The sequence below is a fragment of the Trichinella spiralis genome, assembly GCF_000181795.1.
Source record: "Trichinella spiralis strain ISS 195 chromosome Unknown Scfld2, whole genome shotgun sequence".
NCBI classification, from domain to species: Eukaryota; Metazoa; Nematoda; class Enoplea; order Trichinellida; family Trichinellidae; genus Trichinella; species Trichinella spiralis.
The window spans coordinates 3,579,377-3,592,583 of NW_003526941.1; the positions used below are offsets into that span (position 1 = coordinate 3,579,377).

General features: G+C 32.5%; 3 protein-coding genes across 3 annotated transcripts; 2 read left to right on the plus strand and 1 right to left on the minus strand.

The window, feature by feature from the left end:
- Positions 1 to 3,466: 3,466 nt before the first annotated feature.
- On the plus strand, positions 3,467 to 5,166 carry Tsp_03281 (conserved hypothetical protein). Its single transcript, XM_003379577.1, has 4 exons — positions 3,467 to 3,608; positions 3,802 to 3,892; positions 5,007 to 5,072; positions 5,127 to 5,166. The coding sequence occupies exons 1-4, from the start codon at positions 3,467 to 3,469 to the stop codon at positions 5,164 to 5,166; spliced, it is 339 nt and encodes a 112-aa protein (XP_003379625.1).
- Positions 5,167 to 5,717: 551 nt separating this feature from the next.
- On the plus strand, positions 5,718 to 7,425 carry Tsp_03282 (conserved hypothetical protein). Its single transcript, XM_003379578.1, has 3 exons — positions 5,718 to 5,730; positions 5,859 to 5,916; positions 7,257 to 7,425. The coding sequence occupies exons 1-3, from the start codon at positions 5,718 to 5,720 to the stop codon at positions 7,423 to 7,425; spliced, it is 240 nt and encodes a 79-aa protein (XP_003379626.1).
- A 1,263-nt stretch (positions 7,426 to 8,688) lies between these two features.
- Positions 8,689 to 11,759, minus strand: Tsp_03283 (conserved hypothetical protein). Its single transcript, XM_003379579.1, has 10 exons — positions 11,661 to 11,759; positions 10,930 to 11,022; positions 10,657 to 10,704; positions 10,480 to 10,584; positions 9,675 to 9,753; positions 9,243 to 9,359; positions 9,104 to 9,203; positions 8,972 to 9,048; positions 8,875 to 8,929; positions 8,689 to 8,797 (listed from the first exon to the last, which is right to left on the minus strand). Exons 1-10 carry the CDS (start codon positions 11,757 to 11,759, stop codon positions 8,689 to 8,691), a joined length of 882 nt encoding a protein of 293 aa, XP_003379627.1.
- Between the last annotated feature and the right edge of the window lie 1,448 nt (positions 11,760 to 13,207).

Genomic DNA, 13,207 nt, shown 5'->3' on the forward strand with positions numbered 1-13,207 from the left:
CCCTTCCCCCCAGTGGAGAGGGAAACAACCACCCACATACTTTCCCCCACATGCGCGCGCGCTCGCAAACACATATTTATGTACTTTATATACATAAATATATATTTATATATATATATATATATATAATATATATATATATGTATGTAGGTATGTATATATGTGTTTGTGTGTGCGCGCGTGTGTGGTGTATGTATGTGGTTGTTGGTTGCTTCTCCAATGGGTGAATGGCTAATGCAGCAAATGAAAGTGCGATTTTCTTCACTCGGAAATTCTGCGGCCTAATTAGCGAAATTGTGACGTTTGGGTCAGGGCGCGCTTTGGACGCTATCACAAACCAATCGGACACAATCCGATCAGTGTGGAAAAATTTTTGACAGATTTATCTGCTATTGAATGTCACGCTTTGTAATGTAATATCAAGTACAGATCATGATAAGTTACTTGGTGGTGTATATCATTTTGCAGATTATTTTCGGGTCAAGGTAACATGTTCCTTAAGCGCGTTCTCTTTCGTGCAACCAACAATTTTTGCTCTTTCATTACGTAATCTTTCCACCAGCCAGCCAATCCTGCAGCTTGCTCGCTTGCACTTTACAATGATGAATGCCAGTTAATATTGATAAATATGCGTACACTTTTGCACAATTCCACTCATCCGTACAACAAGCTTGTCAAGCTTGTTGCAAATACCATCGGGGTTGTTAGCATAATCAGCATATCATGCCTTCGATCAAAGTTTAATTTTGTTTTTTTTTCCTATTTTTCTTTTTTTGCTGAACTGAACAAAAGCGCATATAGCTTGGCATATGGCAGTCGCCATGCAAGTGCGTTGAACTTTAGCGTGCCGGCACAAGAAACGTCACCATTTTATTCATCATTATTCCAAAGTTAACCAAACTTTGACACATTCACACTTGCGATAAAATTTTCAATTAATTCAACAAAATTTCAAATACCAGGCATTCCAATAAATGGAATTTTTATTTTTTTAAATAAAATATGTTTTTCTTATTACTTTTTTTAAACAAACTAACAACGATTCGATGCTTTCAATGAGAACATTTATTTACTGACGCTTGTGCATAGTGAAAAAAGTTATTACTGAATCATAGGAATATTATTTTGTCAACTGTTCAACTTTTTATTTCAATTACTCTAAGTATACATGCATACATTCATTTGTTCATTCATTCTAACTACGGCAAGGTAAATTAATGGTAACTTTTCAAATTTTATGACCATTATTATTTTCGAATAAGTGAAATAAATCGTTTTTTTGGCAGTTAAAAGTAAAAGACAAAAAATTGTATAAAATGGTTTTTTAATAGCTGTTACTTTTAAATCATTCTTTAAATAAAGAAATGTTCACCACTGTGCATCAGGCAATGATGAATGGAACACTTCGAAGGAATTGGAATTGCAAGTGAAAATTTATTCATTTACCCCTTAATTTAATGCTAATAAATAATGAGCAAAACCTATTCATCACATTATCAATATCAGTTGGTGTTTCAATACGTTGTATAGTTTCATTGATTATGCTACGGATTTTATTTATTTGTGTGAGATAAAAATTTTAAACAAAAATAAGCTTTCAAAATAATACTTTGAAAGCTGCGAAAAGTTTTACTCTTTACGCTGTTGTTGTTTTCATTTTTCTGCAACATTTTCCCGTTTTTAGCCGTAGGCTAAATTTCCCTTTCTTCTATGAATACTGTTTTCCTGTGAAATATGATTGATACCAGTGAAAACAATAAATGCATCTTTATTTACGCATCACTTAAACAGGAATTCATATGAATATTGATGTCAAAAGAAACTTTTTCACCATGATTGACGTTAGTCAACTTTGTTTATAAAGAATGCTATCAAACAGTATGAAGATGAACTTCTTGGTATAAAAGAAAAAAACAGTATAATATATTACAATATCATTGCACACTTTAAATTGTATTTGATATGTCCATTTTCACTCGAATAACATTTTAATTTTACTGAATTACAAAATGAAGAAGAAATGAGACGTGCCGAAATGAGAAATTAAAACGAAAAATGAAATTTTCAAAAATCAAAACGAGCAATTCTTTAATATACGAGCACCTTTTGACAAATTCACAAATAGCTGTTACGATCACAAATAACTTAGTATACGTTTTCATTTCTTTTGGATGGACAAACAAAACATACGTATATACATTTCTGTGCACTTATGACTGTCTGTCTCAGAGAGCAAATAGATGAATTTGAATTATTATAGCATGTTATTATTGAAGATAGTATTGCTTATTTATACTTGATGATCGAACATAATATTCTGTAGATTTTAGGAAAAATAAGAACAGAATGCTTTTTTTGTTGTTGCTCGTCGCGCATTGATCTGTATTGCTTTTTTGTTGAGTCGTGTTTGTTATATTTTTGTTTGTTTCTTGTTTTTGAGGTATGTATGTTTTCATTATTTACGTTGAAAACAATTCTCTCTTGCAACGATAAAAACGTATCACACACATCAAGTTCTGCTAACGGCGAACTTATCGCTTCGATTGTGGGGACTGCTCATGCGATCTGCTTGCCAGAGGACACCTGGCTGAAGATTGTTGAAGTGCTTGCTTAGAATCAACGGCCCAACAAATCATACAGTCCATTGCTCCCTGAGCATCAGTAAAATCAACTCAGCCGTCTACAAATGAAAAGCATGAATTTATCAATCGAATGAAGATTAGCAGTTGTAAATTATAATAACAACTCATGTCCAGATCAGCTTTTTCATTTTACTTTATTAAAGGCAGTTTATTCAGCTTGTCTTTATCAGCAGCTACTTTTGAAATTTAACTTTTTTTTTCTTCAACTCCTTCACTGGTAAGGAATTTAACTGTTCATAAAATGTTAGTCTGGTGAATTGAATGAATTTGCGCTATCGAATCAAAAGATAGTTATAAAAAATTCAAATAACCGACAAACAATATCACGCACATGTGTAATTTTTTTCACGAATATTTTTTATTCTTTTGGAAATATTCAAAACATGAAAATAAACAATAATCGCTTGAGTTTGTATATAAGTAAAGTTTATACATTATTGAAATATAATACTGAAATACATAAGCCTATCTTCGTTGGAAGTTCAAAGTCCCATTTTGAATTTAACTGGAATATTTATCTATTTAATTTGTGTTAAAAATATATTAAATAAACATATTAATATATATTTTTGTCCATATTATTTAAAAAGAATTGTATAGTTTTGTAACATAGTTTATAATTAATTATTAATCAATATAATTATATGTAACCGGAAAACTGGGCTAACATTAAACATAGAATATTCAACTAATTAACAGTCAAAAGGAAGGTCAAGCGTTGTAGCCAATCAAATTTATTTTAAGCGAAATTTGTTTCGGGCTACAACTAAATTATAAATGTAGCTATTTTGCGTGCGTGGTCATTTTCACTCATCAGTAGCCAAATGAAGTGGCGTGCATTATTTCTGATACTTTCTGACCAACAACTGAACATGATCACTTCCACTGAATGTAAATTTTCACATTTGCTGCCGAATCCATTTCAACAACACGTCAACAACCTTAAACCAAACGTCTTGAATGAAGGTAATGTTTATGAATTTTTTGTTTTTTTTCCAACCAGTGCATTTATATTTTAATTCGTCAAAATCAATTATTTGCATCTGCATTTCTTTATAAATATTTAATATACATTCTTCATAGTTGAAAACACTGTTTGCTTGAATTGTGAAATGAAAATAAATGTTCAGTTATTATTTATCTGAGAAATGTTTTTGAGCAAATTTCTTTATTGAAACTGTTCAAATTATTACTTTTATTTATGTAAACTGTAAAATTGAACCAATTGAACCATTAAACGCCAAATCAATGTTATTAACTTATTATTTTCATCATCTACACGTTTAGCTTTTATTCATATTGCCCATTATTACTTTTTTATGCAATTTAGTGTTCGTAAAATTAAATTTTGGCACAAAGTAGATACTGTTTAACATGTGAAGCTTAATGAGAGCTGACAGTTGGCGTTCAGTAGCGTTTCCTTCTCAAATTGGTACATTTATTGTTGCATTAATTAATGTTTGTTATCTACTTTGTGAAAGTCGTTAATTTTGAAGTTTGTATGCTTTACTCTTTTTTATGAATTTTATTGGTGACTCATCCAATTCTGTACTGTTTGCACGCACTCTGTGACTGAAGGTCTCATTGGGACTTCTTTCAGCTTTTCCATTTTTTTCTGACCAGATGTGATGAGCGTGATGTAAGTTTCTTCCCGTTGAAACTTCCACTTTTTCTAACTGTCTAGATTTTGTGATTTGGCTGTGCTATATAAATCCACGTATATCTGCTGCTGCTGCATGTAAAAATTTATGTTTGACGTGGTACATCATAACAGTAGGTTCCAATCCAAACATTTCTTAGGTAAACGGTGAATGAATAATCTGTGATTGAATTGATATCGTTGAAGTTATTGCCAAGATTTGTTTTCATTGTCAATGTGTGTTTAAAAAAATCAGTTGTTGTCATATATTTAACTTGGCTTTTTCAAGTTGCGCTTTCCTACAGTTTAGGAATTTAAATCAGTAAGCAGTTTATTTTAAATATTTTTTTGCTGTTGTTTAATAAATACGTTAAATAGGCTTAAGTTATGAACTTCAAACAATTTTTCTGCATCTTTCAGCAATTTCATTAATAATGTTTATGAATAGATAATAAATGCAAAATAAAGCGTACTTAATTTCAGTTTAAAAATTTTGCAATAATTCATTTTTTGAATGTTTGTTCATATTCTACTTTAAAAAATTGATTTCATATTTGCCGTTAATATGCTTGTTGGCACTGAGATGCTGAATGCTGTGAGGAATGTTGTAATTCTGACTATATTCAGCGCTGATATGCTAATTTTAAAACAAATTCCAAATATCATATTGCATGTTAAATTAGATGAATATAAATTTGCATATTAATGATATAATTTTGTGTAAGTATGCTATGCCATTCGATGAAACGCAAGCACTCTTATCAATTCAAAATTAGATCATTCGACACAAGGTGAAATATTTTGCTATTTGCATAATTGTCTTACTATTCTTTTCTAATTTTCAGCTTAATCGACAGTTTATTCAGTGCATCGTCATCATTGTAAGCGCTGAACCTCGATTCTCTTTTCAATTTATCATCTATGCTTGAAGACTATGCTATGATGCCGGTGGAAAGAATCTTGGACTTGGAAAAGACATTCTTTGTTTTGCTATTTGTATGAATTTATTATTATGCTTGTTGCTTGTCCAATTTAACAGTCTTGTTTACTTGACTAATGTGATTAACATTGACTAATGTGATTGTCGCCTCAGTTCCTTGTTGCATTACGCAACGACTCAATCCCATTTTTAATTACTGAACAGTATTCAGTTTTTACATTTTCTTTTATTTCAGAATTTTATAATTCCAATGTATTAGATTACAGTTAGTTGCTTTGAGCACAATTAATATAATGTGTGTAAATAAAAACAATAAATTTAATCATTTAATAAAATTATTCTCTATATTTATGCCATTAGGCTATTACTGATGGAAAATTAGGTTGTTCTACCAGAGGCAAAGTAGTTATATATTTATATAATTTACTTTTCACAATGTTTCATTTCATAGCCATTTAGTCCATAGTGATGGCGGCACGTGGTAAATAACAACATCATGATATTGAATGGTAAGTTGTGTCATAACAGGGTTGCTATTATATGCATGCTATTAACATTACACTACAAATATGCTGATTTGAAATGAATGGGGTTTTCTGTTATTATTTTTATTGTTATTAATGTCATTATTTTTTAGATGCTGTCTGCCTTATCATCCTCATAACACGATGTCAACAATGCATTGGTGAATTTTGGTAAGTTCTCTGTACCTTGGTAAGTTTACACTGGAAAGTTTCACAGCATGCTATGGGATGTAATGAGGCGTTGCAATGAATTAACAAAATTTCTAACAAGTATTTTACAATAAATATCTGCCAGCTATTGTTTCATCAGACTTAAAAAGAAGAAACGATTGAAAACCAAATGAGACTTATTGAAGAAAATTTCCAAATTGTGTTGCATATTTTGTTCTTGCACATTATATGCATATACTGCTTTCATTACGGTACGGAAAAATTACATTTTATTTTTTAATCCATGTATTGACTGTACTCAATGTTTAGGAAATTGAACCACTCCAAGGCTGCAGTTTATACAAAATATAATAATTATGAGAAGATGCTACCACTTCTACCATCTTTTCATAATTAACCTGTCGAAATTGCGCAACTGATGTGTTGAGAAGAACTGCAAGCAACTCGAGTAAGTTATTATACCTAGAGCTTTAGGAAACCTGTATTTATGGATTGTGAAGCTTTTCGTAGTGCCTGAGACGCTGGAGCATTGTTTGTGATTCTATATGTTCCATCTGAGCATCTTATCTATATGTGAGATTTTCCAAAAGTTCAGAATGGAGCAGCGACCGGTTGGTTCTCAGTGTAAGAAGAATGGCAATTCCATTAACGATAAAGCGTTACAACGGATAAAAGCCTGTAACAACGGAATGCATAATGCAGAAAGCCGCAGCGTGGTGAGCTACATCGTCGGTCGTTGCGTCTGTCAACGAGATGTGGAATTTCCAACCCCAACATTGCAGATTCAGTGGAAGATGTGCTTCGTACAGTTAAAGCCCCCAAAACACCAACGCAGTTAATAGAAGAGCGTTATTCGAGCATCAAAAGTGCTGCAAGCATTTCCAGAGATTGCACGAATGGTTGCAGTTTTATATAAACGATACGATTATGCAAAGTGAACAGGAGAAGGAAGCTGTCGAAATGGCGCAGTCGATTTGTCGAGAAGCTTTACAAGTGACTCAGGTAAGTTATTGAACAGTATTTATTTTATATGGGCTTTATTTCTCCACTTCTAAGTCATAGCATTAATATGCATAAATTTTTTAGGTGTGGATCGAAATGGATAGATTGGAAGAATGATTTCAACATCAAAAGTGCAAGCATTTCCAGAGATTGCGCGACTGCTTCACGGTTGCACTTTGATTAAAACGAAGTGCAAAGAAAACAGCAGAAGGAAGCTGTCCAAATTGCGCAGTAGATTTTTCGAGATGCTTTACAAGTGACTCAGGTAAGTTATTGAGCAGTATTCATTTTATATCCACTTTTAAGTCAACATTAAATAATATGCATAAATTTTTTAGGTGTGGATCGAAATGGATAGATTGGAAGAAAGATTCCATCAAAAGTGAAAGCATTTCCAGTGTTTCCGCGACTGCTTCACGGTTGAACTTTTATCAAAATGGAGTGCGAAGAAGACAGAAAGAAGCTGCCCAAATTCGCAGTAGATTTGTCGAGAAGCTTTACAAGTGACTCAGGTAAGTTATTCATTTTATATCCACATCTAAGTCATAACATAATATGCATAAATGTTTTAGGTGTGGATCGAAATCGAAATCGATAAAAGTACATTCACTGGAAATGCACTTTTGATGTTGGAATCATTCTTCCATTCTATCAACGAAGTGCAAATTAAGAAGCATATTTGTCGAGAATTTTTAAGTAACGCAGGTAAGTTGAGCGTACTGCAACTTGTACTTGGCTTATGAAGTTCTTTTATAGAGTATGAGATGCATCGTTGAGTCTGGCGGTATCATCTAATCCTACGAGCAGAGAAGATATTAGATCTAAGGTGAAAATTCCAACTTTAGTTAGGTGAGAAATCGTTCTGCATTTCATTTGGGAGATGCATTATCCAGCGGAACAGGTAAGTCAGACTGTTTGGATTCCTACCTACACTTGTTTGGATTCCCGAATGGAATTAGAACTAGCAACAAGTGATATATAAGATTGCATGTATTTCCTGGGAATTTTTTGAAAATCGCCTGAGGCGTAAATCTGGGTGTAGCTTAAAGGTGAACATTTTTTTGAAAATGGATTCAGGCATAGCTCCGGGTGAACCTTGAGGGCTAAATTTTTTTTTAAATTGCCTGAGGTCTACCTTGGGGCGTAGCCTCAGGGAAATTTTTTTAAAATATTAGAAAATTTTGAAATTTCAGAAAACAGTTGCCGGAGGCGTAGCCTGAGGCATAGCCTGAGAGCAAATATTTTTTTGAAATTTGCCTCAGGGGTGGTTTGAAGGCAAATAGTTTTTTTAAATTGCCTGGGGCATAGCCTGAGAGCAAATGTTTTTTTAAAATTGCCTGGGGCATAGCCCAGGGCGTAGCCGCAGGGTAAAATTTTGAAAAACTTGGAAAATTTTTGAAATTAAAAAGACGTTGCCCGGGGCGTAGCCTTAGGCATAGCTGGAGGCATACCTCGAGGAAATTTCCCAAAAGGGAGAGCCTAGAGCATAGCCTGAGGCGATAATTTTATTTGATCATTTTCATTCTAGGGCTATTTTCTTAAAGGCTCTCCTGCAACTTATCTTACCTGAATGCCCATACCTAAAATGTGTTAGTATTTACTGGTAGCCTTAACGCAATAACGGACCCTTACCTGATACTGTTGAGATGTGGAATGTTCGCATAATTCATTTCACACATTTCAGATCTGATGAGTTGTTCCTGATCTTACTGATTAAGTTGATCCTGATTAAGGAACTTACTAGTCTTTGATGCAAGATGAACGCACGTTCTACAGTCCTAGTTCTTGAACAGTCCATCTTCTCAAATCCGCTGCTAGTATGAAGTGTCCGTCGTTGAGTCTGCTGTTCTCTGACTTCTGGCAGATACTGTTACCATATCTAAAACATAAGAGCGTTAATAATTATAGTAAAGCATCAGAAGTAATAAGAACTTACTTGACATTACGATGACGCACCTTGGACGGGTATTATTCATATTGTTCAAAATGCTGGCATTAATACCAAACGATTCTGTAAAAATTACACCTGAAAAGTGTCAAATTTAGGACTTACCTGTGACTCCAAGAATAAGCATGCTCGGCAAAGTAGCTCTTGCAGCTTCATCTTCCCAGACACCCATGTTACCAGATCTAAAACATAAGAGCGTTAATAAGTACAGTAAAGCATCATAAAAGTAATAATTACTTACTTGACACTATGATGACGCAAGTTGAACGTGTACTATTCATCCTGTTTAATCTGATATGGTCAAGTATTAAACGAGTCTGTTGATGGAAAATTGAACCTGAAAATATGTATGAGTAATGTCAAATTTAGGACTTACCTGTGACTCGAAGAATAAGCATGCTCGGCAAAGTATCCAGTGCTGTAGAGACAAATGAATATTCCAACCAGCTGATAATTTCTTGTTTATACGGGTTCCCTAAGGAAAGCTGTCTTTCTTAAATTTATGCGATAGGGTCAATTTTCTTAGCATGCTCTCAAGCAGCTACGCATGACGAATTGTCTTTCTCCTTTTCACGTACGTAGTGGAATCGCTGACAGTCAGCCAAATCCATCCGTGTGATTATTTTTAACCATGTAGTAGAAATTATAAAGATTTGATGTCACAAAATCTCAAAATGTCTGAAAATTATTAATTACTTATATTACTGGTATTAAATAGCCATATTATAAAAAGTAATTGAAGACAAATAACAGTGCATCTGGATTTAAGCTTTACGTTACACATAGAAATTGTAAATAGATTACTCACTTGTTAAATCAGGTGCATATGATAAAAATGTGGAGATCATTTGCTCAACTTGAGGGTTCAAAGATGTTGCTATTTCAATCTTAAACCAAACAACTTTATCCACGGAGTTTAAAGTATGTTATACTTACCCTAGTTCACTTTCAGCGTTACGATCCCATAATGTTGACGTTTTTCAAACTTCAAAATAATGTGAACCACTTCAGCAGTAGAAAATAATAAAGGCACAGGAATTTAAACTATAAACCATAAAATAAATGCTATACTGATAATCTGTTATTGTAAAATACACATACCGTTATTCATATTGAGCTGTGAAGCAAGTCACCGTTGTTCACTTATCCTAAAAGTTATTAGATAATATAATATTTCTGTTTTCAAAGCGAGTGAAATATAGACAAAGGTGTTTTTTTACTTACATGATGACTTTATTCTATCACCAAAGATATGTGGACGTATTCAACATTTCCAGGTAAAATTGATAATGGAGAATGTTGAATGTGTTACGTACTAATATAAATTTTCAAATATTAATGTGAGAAGAATGAAGCATTTGTTTTTACTTACATGTAATCTTTATTTCTGTCAAGATACGGCAAATATTTCGAGCAGTGCCATCACTAGTTAGGAAATGTAGTATTACAAATTAAATAAGCGATTTGAATTTTAAAATAATTATGATGCACTGTTATTTGTCTTCAATTACTTTGTATAATATGGCTATTTCACATTGGTTCATCTGATCATATTCATTATAATGGCATATAAAATAGAATGGAAGTTGTGATGACCGTATTGCATTGCTTACCTTTTCTTTCGTGTGTAATTGGCAGTTGTCCTTTGCAGTTTTATAACAGTAGTTCCAGTGGTCTTTATTAGTGTAGTGTAATTTGAATTTCATAGTTTTCTCTTTCTGAAAAATTACATTTTAATGTGAAATTTTAAATTCAAAAATGACTGAAATTTATACTTGTATGGTTCTCACTGTTCCATCGCACATATATATGGTATTCAGTTTCAAGTCATTTAATATCTGAAAGTAAAATATATTTGTATAGTCATCTCAACATATGGAACAGTTATACCTACTCCGTTATTTGCTGCTTCCATACGGAACCAAAGTAATAAATGATCAGGACTGATTCAGCGTTAGTAAAAAGAACAGAAAGATAGATATCATAAATAAAATTCAGCATTTGTAAAGTCATGCAAATAGCGTGCGTAGAAGATGAGCACCACATTATAGGATATCACTTACCTGTTCGTCGTAGATGATATTCAACAGTGCAATTATATTGCAGCACGTTCTGATACGGCGATACACTATACAACTGACCATGAAGGCGACATTCTGAAGCACTGTATAATAATAATGAGAGTTGCCTTTGGAAGAATAACCTAATTTAGCGTAATTATTAGCATAATAGCATACAGTGACCGAGACATTTTATTAATTTTACTGTTATAATGAAAGTTATTTTGCTTCTAGTGATGTAATTTTATGCAAAATGCAATTATCATAAAAACTTATTTTACTAAATTGTATTAGTATATTAGCATTGATAGAAACGAAAAAAAAGAAAATAATCTGACTTTAAAATATTGCTATTTTTCAAAGTTGCCGAAAAGAGATGTGATGCAAGAAGATGTAAATCATGCGCAACATTTTATATTATCAAATATGGAGGTAGTTAATTAACAGCTTTATGTGAAATTGTAAGAAATTGTTAGGCAGTAGTAATTGCAATAACAATAGATACATTCTCCATCACCGAACTCAAAAATCCAGTTCCACATTTCATGATCACTCAAAGGGGCTGATACATGGTGAGGACTCTCAAGGTATAAACTTTTGCATAGAAGCATACATTGAACTAAATATGGAAAATAGTTATAAAAATTGAAATTCATTACTCTCAAAAAGAGATGATGTAGAAATCACACACAACAGTGTGGGTAGAAAATCAGCAAAACCTAAATATAACTTACCTTCTGTTCATAGGAGATATTGAATACTAGACTTGAACAAACCGCATTACTCATAGCTGTCGCATTGTCATACTCATTTACTGACCAATAGGATAGCATCCAGTAAAATTAGTAAATTGGCGGCATTGCCTTTGGTGCAAAAACTTTATTTCCATTCGAAAGTGGGACAATGAGACAAGTATAATTGAAAACTTGTCAAATGAGGAATGTTATTACGTTTCTATTGAAATTTCAAATCACATTACATAATATGCATAAATTAACTTTGAGGAATGGTTAAAAATTCATAGATGATCAAGACCATACACGTCACCATGATTCTAATTTAAAAAATACGTGCATACTGTTACTCAGTTTGAAGCAATTATTACAGACTAACAGAGAGCTAATACCTAATAGAAAGCTAACAACCGTCAAACTTTACGCTGTTGCATGAAAGAGTATAGTCAAAATACTTCAAAAAATGTTCAATCATGATATGATATCAATGGGAACAATAGGAAAGGAAATAGAATTTGCGCGCTAAATAAAAACACATATATATACATTTGATTTACATTCATACGAAAATTTTCGATAATTTCCGTATAGTAAAATTGCTGATTCCAATAGCATTTATACCTGACTTTCATTTTTGTAATACAGAATGCTTCAAATTGAAAAAATTCAAATTACGCAATATGATTGATTGCACACAATATAGACATGAGAATTAATTAAAATGAACAAAACGAATTTTACTTTTCATGTAGTATTGCATTATTTCCTTCTATAAATGACACCGCTACTATCAAGCAATTTTGCCAAGTATCTCATTAAATAATCAATTGCGTAACATTGAGAGTATTTTTAATTAACAATTGTACAATACTGTTTCTGAAAATGAAGAAAGATTTTAATAATACATTGTAATTCCCTAGAGGCAGGACTATCGCTTTGCTGCGCTTAGGAGTAGTTATGTCAACAAATTAGAATAAATGTGAAGCGAGTGCGCATTACTTTTTCTTAAATTGTTAATTTGTTTTATTTTCAACCATTGATATTGATAACTTTGACAAAATACAATATTTCAAGCTTATTTGCATACGCGTCATTTCATTATGGTGAACTAACCGAAAACTGAATCAAACAGCCACATTGTTGGTACCGTTGAGATGCTCAATGAATAATTAAGATCGTGAACAGCATAAATATCAATGAAATGATCGTTTTTTCATTTAGTCAAACATATTCCAAGTCATACGATAGACACTCAGGTATTAATAAGTATTGGCAGTCACAGCTGGAAAAATTCCAATCTAATGGTGGAATAAATGAGATACTCTCATAGGAAAATAATAAATAGAAGATTTTGTGCACACTTCAAGCTGTCCCGAAACAACTTTTCAAAATTTATTCCAAATGGACGGAAAATGAAGAAAAATCGACTTGCCCAAAACAAAGAAATATTGCACAAAACGGTGCAATTTCAACGAATACCTCACTAAAGTGACGAAAATGCTTCCATTACTAAAATTCAAGCATCTTGGTTCCGTTTCTAGAGAGTA